The following is a 23,648-nucleotide window of genomic DNA, read 5'->3' on the forward strand; positions in this document are numbered from 1 at the left end:
TTGATCAAGGTTTTGATCAGGAGCTTTAAAATAATCTGTTAAAACATTTGACAGTTGTTGTATTAGGATTGGGCATTTCATAACAGTGGTGACAGTAGAGCTCTCCATGTCGTCAATTACCAGCATGGAACAAAATGCATTCGGGCCTGTAAATAAGTAGAACCACACTACAGGCCTCACAGTCTGTGGGCTCTTTACTCTAAACACATTTTGAATGTCTTAATACTCAATTAGTTCTTCTTAGATAAATCCACTTTTTAACATGACAACCAGATCAGAAAGGGAAAACTATTTAGAAAGTGGCTGCCATGTGTAACCCACAATTAGCATCAGTAAAGACTATGGAAAAAAATAAAAGAAATTTTAAGATAGAATTTTAGAACATCAGAATATTGAATTTCATGCTCTAGAACTTGAGGAGTGTGGAACAAAGTTTATGTAGAAATACATTGTTCTATATATGCTGTATATTCTGTACAGATGCGTTTTAATAGATGGGTCATGAAGCTTTTTTGAACAACTCCAGACCATCACAACAAAATGGCATCAAACTTTTGTCTTGAGTTATAAAACTCCATCTGTCGAATGTTTGCAGGTGTAGGAGGCAAAACGTTTGGCAAAAAAAAAAAAAAAAAAAAAAATTATAGGGATGTTATGTCATAAGCATATTGTTTGAACTACTGATGTGGCCAAAAGACTAAAATTGGTCAATGTTATAATTATAAAAATAGGTGCAGAACTGGGTTTGACATTTTAAGACAGCAGATCAGATAAAGTAAATCAAAACCATTAATTTTGCCAACATGCTATCTGACTAATTTTAGAGAATGGCTAAATTTTTCTTTAACCATCCCTCCTCCAGGGTCATGGGTCAAAAAGCACAATCAGGTGCTTGGAGTCTGCAAATGCTATGCTGTGTCACATAAACATTATCTAGCAGGCCAAGGCAAAATTAAAGGCCTCTCATTATTTCTTTTAGCATGTCTTCATGCACCTGGTTGCCAAGAACTTTCTTACGACCTTGTAGCTTGTCCTGGAGTAGAAACCCCCTTATACTGCCACACAAAATATAACAGCTCTTGTGCCATGTACAATGTTAATTATATTTCAATAGCTCTGCAAAACTTCTTCCTCAGCAGTTTACGAACATTGTGCCATACTCACAAACCGGATTTAATCTTTACTTTAATGTATTTCCCTATTTAAGTATATGCACATACATGGGACTACACAGGGTTTACTGTGTGGAGTGTAGGAATTATTGTTCCACCATATTGCAACTTATCTTTTGGCAATTAAGGAAACTAGAATGACTATGTAGCGATTAGAATGGAAACATGAAAAGACTTACACAAAACATGGAATGACAAGCTGTAAACATTTACTTTAAAATTGAATGTACTGTTTTTACAAAACATCATTCAATAAATCTGAAATGGCACAGGAACTGATAAGAACCACTGAAGAGATACAAAACAACTAATACATTTGTCTTTATGAAAATAAACACAAAACAGTTTAAACCATGTGTCGAATAGCACTTGAAACATATTTTTCGTTTTGAGCTACATTTGAAGTCTACCAGCATTCTGTCTACAAAACATCATGAATTCATATCAATACATATTTTGCCAATACAATACAGATCCAATATCCAAAGGCACAAGATACAACCAAAACTAGGCTTAAAAAAAAAAAAAAAAAAGGAAACAAATATAGAGTATATACCAATAAGACACTGTCACAAATGCGAAAACTACAAGCCTCAAGTAAAGTAACTTATTTTGATATTACAAATGTACAAATTGACACATTTCAAGGTAACTGTTATCAATACAGAATCTGAAAAAGGCATTATGACTACTGAAATAACGTTTCTCTTTGCTCAAACAATTGAACATCAAAGATTGAATATTATGTACAAAATGGTAGTTGCACATATCTGAAAAAACATCCAACAAACAAATCAACCCATGCTATATTGATTTTCCATATTTCTTTTGCACAGGAAAACATGCAAGCAGCACAAGGAGCAATCTGGGACAGATGGCCAATATTGTTTTATGGAGAATGCGTCACTACAAACTCTCAGACTATGAAATAACTGAGCTTGAGCAATAGCCGCAGTCGCAAAAATGTAGAGCGTGAGATGAGCAGACTGTCTCAAGGGAAATGACATCAGAGAATGATATTGCACCCTAGTTTTTGTAACACTAAAGACAATGCAACTTTTTTATATTTATGCACATCAACAAAACCGATGAATTGTCTATAAAAGGTCACAAAATTTTTTATTTTTTTTTAAAGCTTATTCTCACCCCCTCCTGTATTTCTTTATCTTCAGTCATATAGTTCATTGTCCACTGTAGTATAAAAGGTTTCAATTCACATTATTTTGCTTTGGAACAAGTGAAACTTACAAAACCATATTGCACAAAGCATATTATTTTTTTGTTCCCTACATTTTGAGAAAATCATGTTGGAATGGAGAAGCTTCTAAATTCACAGATTGCCATGTGCAATATCACATCGAGAAAACAATTCACACAAGTCCTACATGAGAGATATTCGATCAATAAAACCACCAAACAAAACAAATGCTACATTTTCCACATTCGCAACTTTTATCTTCAATCAAGGCTCATGCTTAAGTCCCAAGATATTCATAAACTTTGTTGGGAGACTGTTATGCAGATACAATTATGGCATCAAGTTACAGAGAAAAAATCCATAATATAATTCCAACAGCAATAAAATGGAAATGCTATGAAAATATAATCTTTTCTCCACTCAATTAAAATGTTACCCATTAAACCTTTCTTCCAAATGTCGCAATCAAAGGAGAATGTTAATCCAAAAGAATTCATGTACAGCTCTTTAGATAAAATTAAAGAGTGGTTCTGAGAGCTGGGTAAGAGGCACAGTTTACAAACTTTAGCAGCATTAAGACATACAGCAGAAAAAAGGGGTGGGGGAAGGAATGAAAACAGCTCTAATCACATGTACATATTCAAAATTTAAAATTCCTAAGATTAGTCGCTTTCAATGCGCACCAATACATTAACAGGTTTTTACTGTTGTTTTGTGCCAGGCAGGTTTTAAAGGTAACCATACTTGACAGCAGTCTGTTTTGTTTCCGCTCTGAAAACACATGGTAGTAGTAACACTGTCTTTCACATTTTCAGGACCGGTCCTTAGAGGGTGGCAGCTTTGTAATTTATAATAGATTTGTTTAGAGTTGGAAGGGGCAGTATGCTATGCTGCCGTGAAATGGAAAAATGCAGTAACATTTTGTCAAAATTGATTCATGACAGAAATTGGGTCTCTTAGACAATGATTGGTCGTGTGATAGATGGGTTTGGCTTAATTATGCTCAGCTTTAGAGAAAATGGAGAGTGAAATTTGCAGGAACTACAAAATACACACTGAAAAAAAAAAAAAAGGCGTTTTTTACTTCCAATTGACAGTTACTGCATTTTGCCTTTGTATGGCAGTATGATTAAGGTGCACAACATTAAGATTAAACAGGCATGGAGTAGGAGAAAAAAAAGAAAGAAGGCAATTGCACAATAAAAGGAATCACAGTCCTATGACCAACTAAAAAAAAAAAAAAAACATTCAAGAAAATCAGCTTGTCTTCAACTTTTGATTATTTTATACTTTCACAAATTACCACAAAGGTTATTTATAAAAAAAAAAAAAAAAAAACAAAAAAAAAAAAATTGAGGTATTAATAGGATAAGACATATTTAAATAAGGAAAATGTGCTCCGAAGAACAAATTCAGTACAAATCTGAGAAATTCATGGGTTACTAATAAAAACATGACATTATATAATTTTTTTCAAAGTTTAGAACTGTAATCGTCTTTCAGAAAGATCTGCACATAAATTCATATAAAATGTGATAAAATTTTACAACAATTTTAAAATAACCCCAACAAATCAGAATGAACAAAAATCAAACCGAATCACACCTTTTCATAATGAAACATAGAATCTTAAGCTGTTAAAATGTAATTCAAAACAAGCTGTTGACAACAGATGAACTGAGTTGCATTTCCAGTGTGTGCAACAGGATTGCAAAACATTGTTATTATACATGTTTAGGTGTGGAAATGTTTCACTCAATTGTAATTGACACAAGTGCTTTCTTCTTTCTTCCCTCTCTCTCCCCTCCCTTGTCTTCCTCCAGGTCTTGCAGAGAGGTAACAGCAGTCTTTGGGTGGTCCCCTGGCTCCCTTCCTTGCCCTGATCTGAGGTTTGGGGTTTGGGGTGGAGGTGCGGGAGGGTGGCTCTCATAGTTCATGGAAGAGGAGACTTGGGAGATAACAGGTGTTTGGACTGAGGAAGAGGAGGAGGCAGCTTCAAAGGTCTGCTCACTCATCTCAAAGTGTCCCAGCCCCTCTTCCTCTTGCATGTTGCTCAGGTAGTCTGGGAGGAGGAACTCACTAGGAACAATGGGAAAGAAAGTCTGAGATTCAGAAGACCATCTTTGCCATCAATATTTCCTTAAACATGCAATAAATTCAATCATCTTTAGGTACTTTCATTGGCCTGAAATATCACTTGTCTGATTTTTAGCACTGTACGTTTAGAAGTCTTTACAAAAGACATGCAGGTTTGCAAAAAAAAAAATGCAAAGATGGGTTATTAAGATGTTAATTCTTTCAGTCTTTCTCAGGCAAACTTACCTATGAAGCCACAATCTGAGGATGTCAAACCAATCAGTCGCAAGTTCAAAAAAATGCAAGTTTTTTGTAAAAAGCTCTTATGATTCATCCAAGATTGTGCTCCAAGTTTGGTAGATTCTTTAGATTTGGTTTTTATTATTTTTGTTATTTCCTCAATAGCCAGTCCAAGCATGCGCAGGTCAAACAAGGAACTGTGATTACATGTCATCTTGCAAGGCACTCCAGCTATCTAAAGGAAAGTCAGAACTGAAGCATCAAAACTAAGCTGGGCATTGTTGCTTGGCAAAAAAGGGATATATTACAATTACAACAATGCAATGGTCTAACCATCAGAAGTAAAAAAACCTTTGCCCATGGCCTGCACTAAACAAGATGTTGAGATACTATTGGTCTCTGGGGGAGTTAAAACCATAGGCGCAAAGTCAGATGTTTCTTGTAATCACAACAAATAAAAATGAATCCGGACACACCGCTGCTCCCTCTCTTAATACGTACAAGAGAGAGCCAAACCATTTCTCAGCACTGTAGCTTACATACACACAGTTTATTTGTGCCTGACAAAGACAAATAGTCCACATAGATCCTAAAGAGAGGCCTCATATTAAATAAATAATTGGATTAAATAACAGTCTGCAAAAAGCACCTGACTTCCTTCACTTGGCTTCAATTAAGAATTGTTGTGAGGACAAGACTCTTCTTGAATCTTTTGCAGTCTACTCAAATTTATAGACAGTGATTCCACTGACACTCTTCTTTAAAAGAGCTTAATTGAGAACTTTACTTCAAACCTATATAGCAGTAACTAGTTGATTGAGTTAGCATTGATTTCCCTGTCCACTCCAACTGTTTACATTTCGGTGATTCTTTTCCTAGTACACAGTCCAACTCTCACTAGTTCTAAAATGGAATCAAAGCCACAATTATTCTGTTATTTAAATTTGAAAATGCATGTTTTTAAACAGGGACGTTGTTCAGTCGGTTTTCTCAGGGGAATACACAACTGTATCTATGCAATTCAACTTGGTTCAAGGGAAACACAAGCTTCTATGACGTGCCATTTTAGGCATAGAATAAAAGGAATCATTCTATTCAGAAGCAAATAAACAGTGGTGACTTGTATGATTTGTACTTATCCTACTACTCATCATCAGAGTCATAGAAGAGATTTCAAGGATTTCCTGAAAGCCCTATTCAGTAAGTAATGCTCCACCAAATACAGCACAATGGAACTGGGCGTTAACCTGGACTGGGGCAAAACTGTCAAAACTGGAAAGACATTTAATCTGAGGGAGGCACTTTGTCAATAACACCTCAACCATTCACTATGGAACAACCAGCCATCTTCAACTGTCTTTGGAATTACACAATGTTTCACCAATACACATATTGGCAAAATTTGATTCAATTCAATATTACAATTCAACCATGACAACGCATGTGAAACTCATAATGGGATGAACGGCCGAGCGTACAAAACTAAATTGGTACTTCTACATATTTTCTTAAAGTGTTCAGCTCTTCCTCACCTGGTCTGGAAGTAGTTTGCTAGTTCTGACGCCTCATGGTTGAGACTCCTCAGGTGTACGATTAAATTGCCAGAGTTGGTAAACATGGCGCCGCACGTTTTGCACTCGTAAATCCGAGGCTTGCGGATGATGTGGCGAGACACCCTCATGTGGTGCTTATATTCACCGAAGGAAGTGAAAGTGGCGCTACAGATCTGGCACCGGAAACAGCGTTTACCTTCGTGCTTCAGCCGGTGCATCTTCAGGGAGTAAGCCCGCGTAAACTTTTTCCCGCAGCGGTCACATTGGAATGGCTTAATACCTGTAGAGAAAACACACAACAGATTTAAGTCTATCATATCAGAAAACAGAAATTAATAAGCAAAAAGAGAAGATGATGACATTGAATGAGGCTGAAAGGAATGCAACTAGTATATGCTTTTTTTATTAGGTACCTGAGCAACACTGAGATCTTTTATCCTTCTCATGCTAATAATTTATAATGTTTATTGTGAAGGTTTCATATGTTTTACAATAAAAAAAATTGCACACAATCACTTTCAACAGTCCCTAACTTTTCTCAAGTATGTGGGTCAATGTGATGAGTTGGGGTTCTATAACTAATGTAATCGACACTGTAAGCCTGAAGTTGACTAGTCACTTTTCACATGATTTCCAAAAAGTAGGATAGCAATGGAAGACTCATTCAGATTATTAAAGAAAGCTGTACCTGATTTGTTAGGGTTAAGGGGTTTTAGTTTCTCTGACCAATCAGGTAGCGCTTTCCTGGTGAATACTACTCACTACATTTACATGGACACCAGAAACAAGGTGTAAGAAGTTCCAGCAAGAAGGAAGCGGGAGCTGGGGTTGCAGTCCACGTAAGTCTGTTTTTATTCTCAAAACTCAAAATATGCTTTTCAGCAAGTCTCTTTACTTTGCACACACACAGCTTCAAGGATAACAGTCAGGACAAATTGAAATCAGTCAATGAATGGCTTTTCAGCATACAGCTTCAGGGTGGGGGTGTGTGTGTGTAGCTCAGACTCTTTCTGTCTCTCTGGCATTCCGCCGGCCTTTTTAAAGCCCGTCTCCACCATCACTGAAATGAGACACAGGTGTTAGCATCAATAATCACCAGGTGATTGCTCTTACCGCTTCCTCTCTTCCCACTGACAGACACACGACCACATCCCGCTCCAGAGCAGCTTATTGCAAGTTTTGTTTTTTTAACTTTCTGCCGCGACCTGAAGTGGAATTGCACTGCAATAGTGGGGTTGCCCTCTTACATAAAACTCTGGGATTCCCCCAGTGTATGAGCGCATTTATTAGCGACTGTAAAAAAAATTAAATTTTTTACATTGGTGTGTATAAATGGGTATAGTTTATCAGCTATGTGCTTTTCCTACTGTATTCCCAGAAATGTTGAATTATTTCCGCTGTGTTGAATTGTTGTTGGGGTCCATCCTATGACGTTTGCTACTCGATCTGTTCACGCACATGCACACTCTTCAAACACCCATCAGAATGCCGCTTATGTGTTAACATGGCCACATTAAGCCGCGTTCTCCAGGAGAAACCTGGGCGTGTTAAACCTCTTTCTCTTAATCTCTTAAATGGCATAAGGAAATCGGTGTTCTCGTTTACATGACATTTCAGAATGCTACTTTCTGGCCTGGAATAAAGCGTTTTTCTTAAGTGCATGTAAACGTGGTCACTGAATTGTCCAATCAGTTATCGCTTTACTCATAAAGATAAATGACTCTTCCCCTGCCATCCTACATTTCAGAAAATTGCCAGCAGGTGTGGAGGCCGGTGGCTCTGCACTAAAAGAGCGAAATGTGGCTCAAATGTACTTTGATAAAGATGACACAGATGCTACAGTACCCTCTAGGCTTGGGATCATTGCCTTTTTCACACATCAATAATCGGAAGATATTCCCGATGATTATAGATATATATTTGTTTTTTTTCCATATATAAATAGGGCTACCCATTGCACAACAGTCAACATCTCGGGTGATCCGAACACATGTGGTCGGGTGAGACACATTGCTGTTTACACCTGGTCACTTAAATGCGTCTCCTGTGACCACATGTGTTCAGATTTGGAGTGGAGGGTCTCTGTTTCATGACAACTCTAATGGTTCAATGAAATAAGGAAGTGGGAAACAGTGATTCAAACTCAGGTATGTCACTTTTATTTTATAAATTAAACACGTCCGCCTCAGGCGTGACAGTGAAGCTTTCAAAACAGCCGACAGCGGCCCACACACACATAAACCCACACACACAGCTTGTCAGCTGGGTTCTCTCTCTCTCTCTCTCTCTCTCTCTCTCTCTCTCTCTCTCTCTCTCTGGGGTTTTGGGCAGCCTTTTATCACCCCGCCTCTCACTGTGAACACAGAAATCACAATTAGCAGCAATTCATCTCAGGTGAAAACCCTTACCACTTCCTCTCTCCCCAGATGAACGCTTTGAAACAATCCAAACGGAAGGGTCACAAATTGGTGTAACCCAAACAGTGTGGAGAAGGCCATTTTCTCACAGGACATTGGCATTAAGGGGATCTGCCAATACCCCTTTGCTAAATCCAGTGTCAAATAAAAGCGAGCCATGCCAAATCAATCGAGCAGTTCGTCAAAACGAGACATTGGATAGGCGTCAAATTTCAACACCACGTTGACTTTCCTATAATCCACACAGAACCGGACCGAGCCATCGCTCTTAGGTACCAGAACTACCAGGCTGGCCCGATCGCTGTGGGATTCTTCTATTATCCCCATATCGAGCATGGCCTTTAATTCTTCCCGTACTACCTGTTTTTTTGTGTTCGGGTAACTGGTAGGGCCGACTACTTACCACTACCCCGGGGGTTGTCTCGATGTGGTGTTTTATGAGATTAGTGTGGCCGGGAAGAGGCGAGAACACGTCAGAGAAATTATTTTGCAATCTTGCAACCTCCGTACATTGTGATGGCGAGAGGTGGTCTCCACAAGGGATTGGGGTGAACTGATTGGCTTTTGGACTCAACTCTGGACTGAGCTCCTCCCTCTCCGGAACTACCATTGCCAAGAATACGGGGACTGCCTCTCTCCATGGTTTTATTAGGTTGAGGTGGTAAATCTGATGTGCCCCGCCCCTATCCGTACACACTACCTCATAATCGACTTCCCCAACTCTCCGTGTGAACTCAAAGGGCACTTGCCACTTCGCAACTAATTTCGAGCTCAATGTGGGAAGCAATACAAGTACTTTCTCTCCCGGTGCAACTCCCGTATCCGAGCTCCCGTTATACAGTCGGGACTGACGTTTTTGCACCTGTAGCAAATTCTTCTGTGATAGTCGCCTCAGCGTGTGCATGAAATTATCATATTTTTTAAGGTCTTACTAAATCGTTCAACCAAGCCATCCATTTGTGGATGGTACAGGCTTGTCCGAATTGATTTAATACCCAATAATTCATAAAGCTCACGTAGTGTATGTGACATGAAAGTAGTGCCCTGATAAGTGAGGATTTCTTTCGGAATCTCCACTCAGGAGATTATTCTGCAGAGTGCCTCCGCAACACTACATGCTGAGATATTACGCAGAAGCACTGCTTCTGAATATCACGTTGCGTAATCCACCAGGACTAACACAAAGTGATGCCTGTGTGCTGTCCGTTCTAATGGCCCGACAAGGTCCATGCCAATTAATTCGGAAGGAATCTCGATCAACGAAAGGGGGCGCAATGGCACTTTTGGAGCGGCTGGCGGATTCACCAGCTGACATTCACGGCATGCCGCACACCACCGCCGAACATCCCCGTGAATGCCTGGCCAATAGAAACAGGCCATGAGATGGCTGACTGTTTTCCCCAGTCCCAAGTGAACTGCCATCGGATTATAATGAGCAGCCTGGAATAACATTTCCCGACGGCTCTTTGGTACTAACAACTGGGTTGTATTTTCCTCTGTGTGAGTGTCCTGTGTCACTCTATACAACCGATCTTTCATAATTGAAAAAAATGGATATGTGAATGCAATGTCCAGCTGAAGACGTTGACCATCAATCACTATCACTTGGTCAAACGTGTGTTTCGTCTTGTGACTGCTCTAGAGGAAAATACTCTAACGGGAATTCCCTAAGGATGGGGGAGGATGACACCTCCCCTTCCCCAGCATCAGCCTGATGTGGAGCAGAAGTAGATGGCCCAGGCCACGCCTCCCCAGCCAGAGCTTCGCACATTCCACACGATTCACTTCCTCACAGGACCCATCCGCACACAGTCCCTTCAATAGTAAATGAAAAGCTGGCAAATTAGTTTCCAAAATTAGCGGATGAGTGAGGCGCGAAGTAACCACCACCTCAACATTATGCTTTTGTCCGTGGAACATTATTGCGACAGTCACTACAGGATAATCCTGAGTATCCTCATACACACACCTCACCTTCACCTGATTATTTGTTTCCAATGCCCCGTTTGAATCAAGCATTGATGAATGGAGGTTTGATTACAACCTGAATCCACCAAGGCTTGGTATGTACCCCCCTTAATACTCACGGGTACTTGATATGTCCCTGCTCGACCAGGGGCGGTCTGTGGAGTGTCGGGGACCCGGATCAAGGCCCCCCATCTGCAATACAGGGCACTGCTCTCATACATGACCCGGCTCCCCGCAACCCCAGCAGACCGGCCCAAGCCTTCCGCCCACACTCATGGTGACGGACTCCTTCACCTGAGAGGAAGAGAGGGGAGAGACAGTGTTTATTAGAGCAGGGAACTGCCATGACCGGGGAGCCGGTCTTGGGGGAATGTTCCCCCTTTTCCAGGGAAACGGAACAGGGTGGAAGGAAGGAGGGGAGGTAGAGAGAACAGGTGAGGAGACAACAGGGGAGGAAGGGGCGTGGGGCACGCTGGCCCGCGGATACGCCGTCAGATGGTCTTCCGCCAGCTGGACCGCTTCGTCCAGCGACACCAGCCGGTGGCACTGGACACACTTTGGCAGCCGGGAGATTAACTGCTCCAGCACCACTAAGCTGATGACATCATCGGCGTCGCTGTCTTCCTTGGCCAGCACCCGCCGCCGGCAGGTGGCCGATGCCTCCTGGGTTACTAAGCTCTGCAGCACACTTCCTGGGCCCGAAGGAGTGCCTCAAAACGCTGCTGCTGCTCCACATGTGGGTCCACGATGGCCTGGTGTTGGGCCTGGTGGATGCTGGCAAGGGACCTAAAGACTTCCTCCAGCAGCGATGACACCATGGCAGTGTATCCTTCTTCCTCTTTTCCCGGGTTTCAGCACCATTGTAATGGTTCAGTGAAATGAGGAAGCAGGAAATGGCGATTCAAATTCAGGTATGTCACTTTTATTTTATAAATTAAACACATCCACCTCAAGCGTGATGGTGAAGCTTTCAAAACAGCCGACAGTGGCCAACACACACACACACACACACAATTTGTCAGCTGGGTTCTCTCTCTCTCTCTCTGGGGTTTTGGGCAGCCTTTTATCACGCCGTCTCTCACTGTGAACATAGAAATCACAATTAGCAGCAATTCATCTCAGGTGAAAACCCTTACCACTTCCTCTATCCCCAGACGAACGCTCAGCCATGCCATCGGCCCCATGACGACATACATCAATCGGTTATTTCCTTTTAAACCGGGAAAGTTTAATCTCGTTTTAGCAAAGCGGTTGATTGACAGGTGAGGGGTGGTGCTTCACTGCTGCCGGGATGCATTCAGGACGGATTAGTGTTTACACCTCAAATGCAATCTGGCCACATGCATTTTTGACCATATTCATTTGTGGTTTTTGTGATCCGATCACAAAACGGTTTAGATCCCGTTTAGACTTGTATTTAGGGCTGACCACATGTGATCGAATCACCCAAAATGCATCTTAATACCAGTTGGAAACGGGGCCATTGTGTATATGCATCTTACATATCACCTGCACAATGTATTTTCAGTTACAAGTCTTTTTGTGGTTTGACAGCTTGAATGAAACATCTTCAAAGATACATACACAGAAATGACACAATTTCTAATCATTCTGTTTGCACAGTTACACCAGTTTCATACACTAACCTGCAAACTCATCAACTTTCATTCTTGAAGTGTAAAAACCTTCGCAACTTTTGTGTGTATGAGTCTGATGCAAGGAGCTCTAAAACCACCATCCTATGTTGCGAGACCTGAGCCTTGCGACCTGCTTCAGTAAATGTTATATCACCCTCTTGTGGTTTCCCAATGCTATTATGCCAGACATTCAACAGAAGCCCAACTGAGTTGGAAAGCAAGCAAATTAGGCTTCTAATTTAAATGTCGGCTAATGTTTATATATTGATGCCTCAAAAATATATTGATAAATTATGTGTCGATCATGACATGCCTAGAAACCTCCAATATGTGTTCTTCAAAAATAATACAAATACTAATGCTATGCATAAATCATTCGAAAAGGTACCCTCTGCCGCCAGTTAGTGATTTGATTAGCACAACTTTGTGTCTTTGGACATCTGACCTGGTTGCTGTTCGCTCTATCAAGAAAGCACTTCAGCGACAGTTAGAAAAGCGCTTCAAATTAGAGTGCAATGTCATGACAGAATGCATCTCCTGCACACATCCCGTGTCCACCCATAATCATCTGTTCAAGCGGCTGCAGCTACAGGTAGTCCAGGATACAGTCAAATATGTTCAGACACTTATGTTAACTTTAATCTTCATTACAGCTCGACGTATGCCTACCTTTTGTTGCACATTTAAAAAAAAAAGGTTCTTATGAGGAGATAACATAATGTTTGATGTTTATTCAATTTGATCCGTTCACATACAAAACAACACTCAGACCATCGCTCATAATTTCCTCTCAAGTGAGGTGTCAAACTATAGACGTGCATTTCTAGGGCAACTTACAGGACCCCAGGCAAAGCATAGCTAGCTATCTAATGTCTGATGACATGTAGGTACGTTGATATTTTTTTATTACATATAAGTAGCGGACTAAGATCTATCTATTGCATACTGTAAAATTCAGTGGGTAGAGAAGTGGAATTTTGACTAGTTGAATTCGACTCCTCTAATGTGCTTGACTAGTGGACTATTAAAAATCAGTTGTTGTGCAACCCCGAGTGATGAGAAGGTCTGTATGGACCACAGCCAAAATGTAACAAACACCATCATTACATAAACTAACAGGCACATCAGTTAATCATGTTGTACTGTTCTGCAACAAGAACTTATATAATAGCAGGGGCTCTCTCACCAGAGTGGATAAGCATGTGTTGTTTAAGGTTCTGTATTCGGGTGAAGCGGACACCACATGTAGGGCACTGGAAGGGCCGTTCAGGGCCATTGATTCCTGGACGATTGGAGGGGCTGATGTACAGGTGGTATGGGTATTGGACATTCTCCAGCCTATAGGAAGAGTGACAAGTGAAGAAAAGATGGATTAGATGAGCTAATTTCATATAAAATCTTGGTAGTGTTTACAAAAAATAAAACATAACAGATTAAATGTCTGATACCTCCAGATTTTCAACAGCCATCCAAATATTTTGTTTACACACAGATCTTAGAAAAAGCTTCATTTCTTTTTAAACTGATAACAAATAAAACCAATTTATTTTTCTTAAATATATAAAGTAATTATTTTAACTGAAAAATTCCATCAACGTAACATACACTACCAGTCAAAAGTTTTGAAACACTCATTCTTTATTATAATTTTTTTTTTCTTCACATTTTAGAATAATAGTAAAGTCATCAAAACTATGGAATAACATAAATGGAACTATGGGAATTATGTTGTGACTAAACAAAATCCAAAATAAATAAAAACTGTGTTATAATTTAGCATCTTCAAAGTAGTCACCCTTTGCCTAGAATTTGCAGACATATACACCAACTTCTTGAGGTATCACCCTGGGATGCTTTTTAAACAGTATTGAAGGAGTTCCCATCTATGTTGGGCACTTATTGGCTGCTTTCCTTTATTATTTGGTCCAAGTCATCAATTTCAAAAACGTTTTTTTAATTTTTTTTTTATAAAATTTCAGATTTATAATGAAATAAATTAATATGGTGGCACAATTATATTTTTGTCTACAAAACTAATTTCAAACATTTAAGCATAAGCCTTCAGATCAAAAGATTTTTAAGATCATGAGAAACATTTCAGTCAAGTGTTTCAAAACTTTTGACCAGTAGTGTACCTGAAAATTGTATTTCTGCTTGCCTCAGTGTAAAGTCCCTCTCAATTTAGTCTAAACTAGTTACGCGTGTTATTTCAAAAACACGCCATTACTCTCTTTCATATTGGTGCAACAGACCCATTTTTTGTCTTCACAAAAGGTAAATATTATGTGCTAAATAAGTTTTAGTGGGAATAGAGGGAAGTGTCATATTGTGAAACAACTGGGTCTCCAGATTGCTAATTTAGTCATTGAAGACTTATATTCGTGCTACCACTACCATTTCCTCTCACTACAGATCCACAAAGATCAACCCACAATGGTTTATGGCAAACATATAACATATTTAGTCAGGCATATCAAGTTGTCATATAAAAGCAGACTCCTCTTCTGAGATGGACAGCAGTGTCTTTTTTTACCCCATTTGTTTTGCATCATACCATTTCACTACTCTTCCAGTATTCCAAAAGGGAAATTCAGGTCCAAGAACTTTCCAGAAAGCCTGCCAACATGCTTTTCTGGCCTCTTGGCAAGAAATATTCATCCTAATAGCCACTACAATACCACAGAAGCCTCTGCTGCTTATAAACAAGTATACATGAGGAAAGACGATGAGGAGAAGCATGAAATATTATGTCCCTCTTCAGGGGGCCCTTTTAGTTAATTCATAAAAGTGAGACATCATAAAAGAATACTCTTTAAAAACAACACAGACACCCAAAGGGGTCTTACCTCTCATCCTCCTCCATGTGGCCAGTAGTGTTCGGAGTATCCTGAATGGACTGGAGACCCTCCGTCACCCCCTCATCCATGGAGCCTGAAGAGAGAGCAACATATTCTTTTTAAACCCTTTATCGTAAAACTGTGTCTCATGGCTTAACAGTTTGGCATCTACTTTAGTCTAGACAGATGCTGCCTCGAAAACTGACAAAAGTTGTCAGCAATGCATAATATAACCAGTGTGAGTAACAATCTAACTGAATGAGGTGAATGTGACTGGCCTTGCCAATATATTGGTGTATTACCAATGTCAACAGTCAATTCATTTGTTTTCAAAAAATGTTTGCATAAATATATAAAATATATTTTCAAATATGATTTTGCATAAATATGGCATAACATTTGTTTAATTTCAGCATATGTATACATCAAAGTGTACAGGTGCTGGTCATATAATTAGAATATCATCAAAAAGTTGATTTATTTCACTAATTCCATTCAAAAAGTGAAACTTGTATATTATATTCATTCATTACACACAGACTGATATATTTCAAATGTTTATTTCTTTTAATTTTGATGATTATAACTGACAACTAAGGAAAATCCCAAATTCAGTATCTCAGAAAATTAGAATATTACTTAAGACCAATACAAAGAAAGGATTTTTAGAAATCTTGGCCAACTGAAAAGTATGAACATGAAAAGTATGAGCATGTACAGCACTCAATACTTAGTTGGGGCTCCTTTTGCCTGAATTACTGCAGCAATGCGGCGTGGCATGGAGTCGATAAGTCTGTGGCACTGCTCAAGTGTTATGAGAGCCCAGGTTGCTCTGATAGTGGCCTTCAGCTCTTCTGCATTGTTGGGTCTGGCATATCGCATCTTCCTCTTCACAATACCCCATAGATTTTCTATGGGGTTAAGGTCAGGCGAGTTTGCTGGCCAATTAAGAACAGGGATACCATGGTCCTTAAACCAGATACTGGTTGCTTTGGCACTGTGTGCAGGTGCCAAGTCCTGATGGAAAATGAAATCTGCATCTCCATAAAGTTGGTCAGCAGCAGGAAGCATGAAGTGCTCTAAAACTTCCTGGTATACGGCTGCGTTGATCTTGGACCTCAGAAAACACAGTGGACCAACACCAGCAGATGACATGTCACCCCAAACCATCACTGACTGTGGAAACTTTACACTGGACCTCAAGCAACGTGGATTGTGTGCCTCTCCTCTCTTCCTCCAGACTCTGGGACCCTGATTTCCAAAGGAAATGCAAAATTTACTTTCATCAGAGAACATAACTTTGGACCACTCAGCAGCAGTCCAGTCCTTTTTGTCTTTAGCCCAGGCGAGACGCTTCAGACGCTGTCTGTTGTTCAAGAGTGGCTTGACACAAGGAATGCGACAGCTGAAACCCATGTCTTGCATACGTCTGTGCGTAGTGGTTCTCCCCCACATTTTTGAATGGGTTTTGTTTCACAATCCTCTCCAGGGTGCGGTTATCCCTATTGCTTGTACACTTTTTTCTACCACATCTTTTCCTTCCCTTCGCCTCTCTATTAATGTGCTTGGACACAGAGCTCTGTGAACAGCCAGCCTCTTTTGCAATGACCTTTTGTGTCTTGCCCTCCTTGTGCAACGTGTCAATGGTCGTCTTTTGGACAACTGTCAAGTCGGCAGTCTTCCCCATGATTGTGTAGCGTACAGAACTAGACTGAGAGACCATTTAAAGGCCTTTGCATGTGTTTTGAGTTAATTAGCTGATTAGAGTGTGGCACCAGGTGTCTTCAATATTGAACCTTTTCACAATATTCTAATTTTCTGAGATACTGAATTTGGGATTTTCCTTAGTTGTCAGTTATAATCATCAAAATTAAAAGAAATAAACATTTGAAATATATCAGTCTGTGTGTAATGAATGAATATAATATACAAGTTTCACTTTTTGAATGGAATTAGTGAAATAAATCAACTTTTTGATGATATTCTAATTATATGACCAGCACCTGTATATGTGAACGACTACTATAATCAAATTATATTTGCCTACATTATATATATATATATATATATATATATATATATATATATATATATATATATATATATATATATATATATATGCATTATATTGGCCATCTGTCACCTTTATATCTACACAGTTATCATTTGTATAGGGTCCTACCAATGGATGAAGACTGGGGGCTGATGAGTAGATCTTCTTGGGTGTGTTCATTGCCAGGAACAGTCTGCTGGTCACTCAGAGAACTGTGGGGAGCACTGATGAGTTGAGAAGACTCTTCATGAACTTCTTCATCACTCAGCCTCTCCACCTTCACCCGTACATCCTCCTCTTCTTCCTCCTCCTCTACACCTGCCGCACCCCCCACACCCAGGCCACGTGGGCCCTCGCAAGCGAGATACTCCACCAGGGCGCGTCCGCTAGAGTCCTGCCCTGTTGCTCCGGATGGTTCCAGGAGACCTTCTGGTAATTTAGATTTTTCTGGTGTAAATCGCCGGTCCATCCCAAAAGGGTATGTCCAGGAGAAGGCCAGGGATGGTTCCAGAGCCTGCGCTGAACTCTCTGGGAAAGAGGAAGAGGATGGAGAGGGGTTGGGGACTTGTGGAGAGGTAGAGGTTGCTAGCTGCGGGCTAGCAAAGCCTTTGCGCTTACGCCTAGACTCGCGGCACACTGGCATGGGCCGCTCCGGTACGCTGCATTCTGATGAGACTGGGGATGGTGAGAGAGCATCTACAGGGGCAAGGGTGCAACTTGCATGGCCTTCAATGGTCTCTGGAGGCCTGTGTAAACCTGGGGGATGGGTGCTACTGGTACCACCTGATGCTGAGTTCCACAGAATACTAGACTTCATGAACTCAGAGCAAGTGTTGGCCACTGCGAACATCTGCATGTAGCTAGCTGCAGCCAGTACATCGATGATATTCTCTGTACTAATGGACAGGGTGGAAGTGTATGCATATTCCAGAAGAGGAGTGAAACCGGCAACTGTAACATGATGAAGATCCAGTACATGTTTGTTATCATCGCCGACAATTACAGTCTCTTCTTCAGCTAGCTTCCCAGACAGCTTTGCTCGAAGGAAGTCACTACAGCAGGCTAGCACTACCTTGTGGGCAGAAAACAGCTGGCCTTGTACACGAATGGTAATGTCACAGAAGTGGCCCTCACTGCGCAGGGTGTTGAGCTTATCCAAAAGCTCCTGGCTGTGGCTGGGCGAGTTGTGAGTGAAGGTTTTCACACCCATCCTTCACAGTAGGTGGAGGATTTTGGGTTGCCTAGAGAGAAAAGGCTCAATTAATCTAACAAAATGGCTAAAGACAGTGGCTAAGACTTATGGAATTTTCAAAGTCAAAAGCAGGTTTTTCAATATTTCCATATTTTTATGTAGCTTGCATATTGATTTAGATTAAAAGAACCTGCAGACCTGAACCATACATGTAATAAGAGAGTTTAGGTCAAACTTTGGAACGATCTGTGGCCTTTTCCTGTATATACCATTCCTGGACTTTGGAGCGGACCAATGATTTGTTCCAGAGAATCACCACAAAAAAAAAAAAAACATTTGCCACCCTGGGATTCAGGCTGGACTTTTTCCATTAAGTCTTTATTCATTTTTTATTTTATTATTATTTTTATTTTAACAATGCCTAAATACATTTCCAAATGTCCTTCCTAGTTATAGTTTAACAAGCTCAATTTTATCATTGGCTGCAGACAGAAGGCAATGAATATTTTCACTCACTGCTGATCTACAGCAGTAACAAAGCTACTTATACAGACAGAAGACATGAGCTTTACACCTTTAGCAACTTTTGGTTCCAGTGATCCCATGCAAGACTTGGACCTAAACTGTAATCCTTATGACACAAAGCACTAACACATACTTAAGACCCCTGCACACACTGCGAAGTTCTTATTTGTTCTTCGCTCAGAGCCATAAAAAAATTTTCAGACACTAACCATGCCACTGGAGGAGGCTTTAAGAGGAGCATTTAAATATGAGAACGCACAAGACTACATTTAAAACCTTAACTAGGGCAGTGAATTTTTAACTAATTAATCATACAGTTTTCTGTGATTATTGCAATTAATCATGCTACATTAAATCAAACATTAAAAAATAATCATAAATATATTTACTTATATATTTACTCAAAGAACTTGCAAGAAAATGGTAAGTCTTCTTTTATTTTAATTATTTAAATAAACATGTTAAAATGTTCAGATTTTTGTGGATACGGTTAATTAGACACATTTTTAAAAGGTATAAATCTTTGGTACAACTATATGTATACATGCCATAAAAATCAATGGACATGCTGTAATCAGAAGTTGGACAAAATCTTCTGCCATTTTCCAGTGGACATTTTAAATAACAGGATCAAATGAGCTGATTTAATTCATATCAAGCTTTATTGGCAAGATAAACTTAAGTGTAGGCTTCATTGCCAATACGTTATTAGACACGATACATACAGATATAAAACAAATTGAATGCTCAGCTTTAATTTGCTAAAGTTTAAAATCTCAAAACTATTATTTTCTCTAGCTGCAGTTCAGTCTCTATTGCGCACATGCTTGGTCTCTCTAGTGCGGTTTTGCTTCTGACACTGACTGGTTCAGATGAAAGCGAGTTTTCAGGTGATGCGATGAGATACGGCAGCTTTCCTGTATCTCTCCCACACCTGGCTCACCGCTTAATGTCTCTACACGAATGAAAGCTATGTAGTTCCTTTGGCCACAGTATGTTATTTCTCTGGCCACAAGTTTGCACCAGCTCGCTAATAACTCTACAAGCTGCTGCGTTCGTGTTGACTGATCTTAAAGCTGAAGTATGTCATTTTTGCGACATGCGCCACTGAATGGAATTGCAAAAATAAACAATGTTTTCAAAACAGCTTTCTGAATATGCCCCTCATCTGCTGTTGTTCAAAGCTGTCTAAACAGTTCTCTCAAAACAAACAGAGGAATTTTCATAGCACCACAGAGACACAGTGTTTACAGTTTTCGAGAAAATTAATCTGTGAATGGTCTCTGCATATTAAGATGGGATAGAAGAAAGTATTTTAACACTAAAAAAGTAACATACTTCAGTTTTAAGTGACTAAACAACATAACCGGAATGGCCACAAAAGTAGTTGGAACTCCAGGTCACACCTACCGATGACGCGGACCAATGGCAGTAAGAAGGTGTTAGCAGCAGGTACGAAATTTTCCTGAAAGTTTGCGCTGGCTAGCTGTTACAAACCACCAAAATTCATAAGCACCTTCATTTTGGGCAGAAAATCAGATGTCCAAATGAGACTGTCTTGGCTTAGAGAGAAAGGGATAATTTTTGGCCTTGACTTACATTATAAAAAATTTACAACTGCAGTGTCTATTCAAATTACGCTTTTGAAATTGATGACTTGGACCAAATAATAAAGAAAAGCAGCCAATAAGTGCCCAACATAGATGGGAACTTCTTTAATACTGTTTAAAAAGCATCCCAGGGTGATACCTCAAGAAGTTGGTTGAGAAAATGTCAAGAGTACATGTCTGCAAATTCTAGACAAAGGGTGACTACTTTGAAGATGCTAAAATATAACACAGTTTTGATTTATTTTGGATTTTGTTTAGTCACAACATAATTCCCATAGTCCCATTTGTTATTCCATAGTTTTGATGACTTTGCTATTATTCTAAAATGTGAAAAAAAAAATATATATATAATAAAGAATGAGTAAGTGTTTCAAAACTTTTTGAAATGTAATGTATATATATATATATATATATATATATATATATATATATATATATATGTGTGTGTGTGTGTGTGTGTGTGTGTGTGTGTGTAAAAAGAAAGTTCACGGGAAAAAATACTGTAAGAAGATGCATTGATATCTTGACAATAATAATATAAAGCATAATCAGACAAAATCCCCCCCCCCCAAATATGACAATTTGTTTCAGGAAAGGCTGTGTAAACCTGCAGATGACTGTCAAAATCATAGACAGAGAAAGTTAAAGGGGCGTGGCTTTCCACGTGAGTCACTTTTGTTTATGTATTAACTGGCGGGCATTTATTCTCTATAGCAATTGTGACAATGTAATCTCTACCGATTTTCCACACCCAAAGCAAATGTTTCGACTTATGCATTGGATGCTCAGTGAATTGCTGATCACCAGAAAATGCGCATTTTGGCAGGTTTGATGTGGCCGGCTATTGTGCAGCGTTTGCAGTGAAATAAAGAGCAAGATTTAGAACAATATCTAGTACTAGTAAACAATATGATATTACCAGCAACCTACACAGAAAACACATTTAAGATTAGTAACATGTAATATTGTTTAAAACGTCCAAGTGCAATGTCTAGCTAACCTGAAGCAATGGTTGGCCAGCTAGCTCGCTAATCTCCGAGGATGACTGAAACTTGTCAATGTCAACACAACATACACAGCGTTAGATATGTTAGATGAATTTCGCTCACCAGTAGCAAAGGAGAATGGAAAAATCAGTTGAAATGCTGAAGAACTATGACCGCATGAGTGTGATCCAGCTCTCCAGTTTTACAGCGAGCTAACTAGCTGCTAGCATTCTGACACTTGCACATACTGTAGCTAGCATTGATCACATGCCGATAAAACGACAAGTCGAGTGTCCCTTGTTTGTATTAAAAGACAAATTAATAAAAAAAATAAAAAAATAAAAAAATAAAAACAAGTCTATTCAGCATGCACTACCCATAAAATATCATGGCATCTCATTTTAATAATTTGAGGCTTATGTTTACATGCTGTATCCCAGAATGCTTTTTTTTTTTTTTTTTTTGTTTTTTTGTTTTTTGAGACTGACCTTTCATTTTGACTGATGACCTCAAGTGTTTTGATGACGCAATTACACAAAATAAAAGCATGTGCCTCGTTGGCTATTTTAGCATTTTTATTCAGAATGACGAATTAAATGTTACTGGTTCTACTTTTAAGTAAATTGTTACCAATGCCCAGTTTTACTTAGCAAGAGATACAAAATGTCGGAATTAACACTGACTTTTGTCGTATTTGATGTTACTTGTGACCTTATGTCTTAATTTCTTAAAATACTACAATTCAGATCAGATTGGCAGCACATTCATCCTAGAAATAGAGCTGGTTCATCCTATGCTCTAGTAACTAGCCTTTTCCTATCTGACTATAATTGTGTTCCTATTGGTACCTTAGGGGGTTTCATCTTAGTTCACAGTTTGTAACTTTAGCTACCCAGTAATTTTTTGTTTACATTGTCTTGGACTTACATTAACACCTAGGGGCATGGATGCAGCATCATTCAAATGCAATAGTTTTCAGTTACCAATGTAATTGTAGGAATTCACTATTCACAGTCAGCCATGAATCATTTCATCCATAAGTGAAAGTGTCATTACTGAAATTAAGGTTGTAGTATTAGCTGGTCATATGATCTTAACATGGCAGCCCCCATGAGGGGACCCTCTCCATGTAGAATAAAACAGTTTTTATAAGGTTACTGATGTGACTGGAGTCTTTATTACTCTTTAGGAGTAATTTTATTTTAATCAAGGGAAAATAATTTCTGAGTGCACCATTAATATAGGTTTTTGTCTGCTTTGGGAAAATGTTCTTAGGTTGGACTTTACATGATACCCCTTTAATGTATGTGTATAGCTGTATAATTTGGCATTTTTTGTTGCTGACATCTTTTATGTTATTCCATCCATCCATTTTCTCCCGCTTATCCGGGTCGGGGTCGCGGGGGCAGCAGTCTGAGCAGGGATACCCAGACCTTCCTCTCTCCAGCCACTTTAGCCAGCTCTCCCGGCAGGATACCGAGGCGTTCCCAGGCCAGCCTAGAGATATAATCTCTTCAGCTTGTCCTGGGTCTGCCCCAGGGTCTCCTCCCGGATGGACATGCCCGGAATACCTCTACAGGGAAGCGTCCGGGGGGCATCATAGAAAGATGTCAGAACCACCTCAACTGGCTCCTTTCGGTACTTTGAGCTCTTCCCGAATGTCGGAGCTCCTTACCCTGTCTCTAAGGCTGAGGCCAGACACCCTACGCAGTGAACTTATTTCCGCCACTTGTATCCGTTATCTCATCCTTTCGGTCACTTCCCAAAGCTCATGAACATAGGTCAGGGTAGGAACGTAGATTGACTGGTAGATCGATAGCCTTGCCTTCAGGCTCAGCTCTCTCTTCACCACAAATGACCAGTACAATGCCTGCATAACTGCTGATGCTGCACCGATCCTTCTGTCGATCTCACGCTCCATTCTCCCGTCACTCGTGAATAAGACCCCGAAATACTTAACTCCTCCACCTGGGGCAGACACTCATCTCCAACCTGAAGGGGGCACTCTACCCTTTTATGTTCTTTTTTATTTTATTTATTTATTTATTTATTGCCAGCCAGATTATGTACTATCTACACACTTTCTCCAAAGATCTCACACATTAAGACCACAAACTAATTAATATTTACTCTTTGATGTGTTGAGATGGAGGCCTTATAAATGAGTCAAAAACAAATTTATTG

The 23,648-nt window shown here is 39.7% G+C and overlaps 1 protein-coding gene across 2 annotated transcripts; it reads right to left on the reverse strand.

Moving 5' to 3' along the window:
- Positions 1–1,364: 1,364 nt before the first annotated feature.
- On the reverse strand, positions 1,365–21,889 carry LOC127424884 (zinc finger and BTB domain-containing protein 44-like). 2 transcript variants are annotated; one of them, XM_051670409.1, is made up of 6 exons: positions 21,588–21,889; positions 17,281–18,392; positions 15,108–15,192; positions 13,448–13,599; positions 6,219–6,519; positions 1,365–4,449 (listed from the first exon to the last, which is right to left on the reverse strand). In XM_051670409.1, exons 2-6 carry the CDS (start codon positions 18,359–18,361, stop codon positions 4,122–4,124), a joined length of 1,947 nt encoding a protein of 648 aa, XP_051526369.1. In that variant the 5' UTR covers positions 18,362–18,392; positions 21,588–21,889; the 3' UTR covers positions 1,365–4,121. The 2 variants fall into 2 exon arrangements, with proteins under 2 accessions (XP_051526369.1, XP_051526378.1); XM_051670418.1 differs by having other exon boundaries at positions 4,273–4,449; positions 6,436–6,519.
- Positions 21,890–23,648: the final 1,759 nt, after the last annotated feature.

This window comes from Myxocyprinus asiaticus, chromosome 3 (assembly GCF_019703515.2).
Source record: "Myxocyprinus asiaticus isolate MX2 ecotype Aquarium Trade chromosome 3, UBuf_Myxa_2, whole genome shotgun sequence".
NCBI lineage: Eukaryota > Metazoa > Chordata > Actinopteri > Cypriniformes > Catostomidae > Myxocyprinus > Myxocyprinus asiaticus.

Excerpts from the sequence above, each read along its gene's own strand:
- LOC127424884 (XM_051670409.1), bottom strand. The coding sequence starts at position 18,361 with ATGGGTGTGAAAACCTTCACTCACAACTCGCCCAGCCACAGCCAGGAG. Across the intron at positions 13,600-15,107 it reads CACATGGAGGAGGATGAGAG|GCTGGAGAATGTCCAATACC; the intron begins GTAAGACCCCTT and ends CTCTTCCTATAG. Across the intron at positions 6,520-13,447 it reads ACACATGCTTATCCACTCTG|GTATTAAGCCATTCCAATGT; the intron begins GTGAGAGAGCCC and ends TTTTCTCTACAG.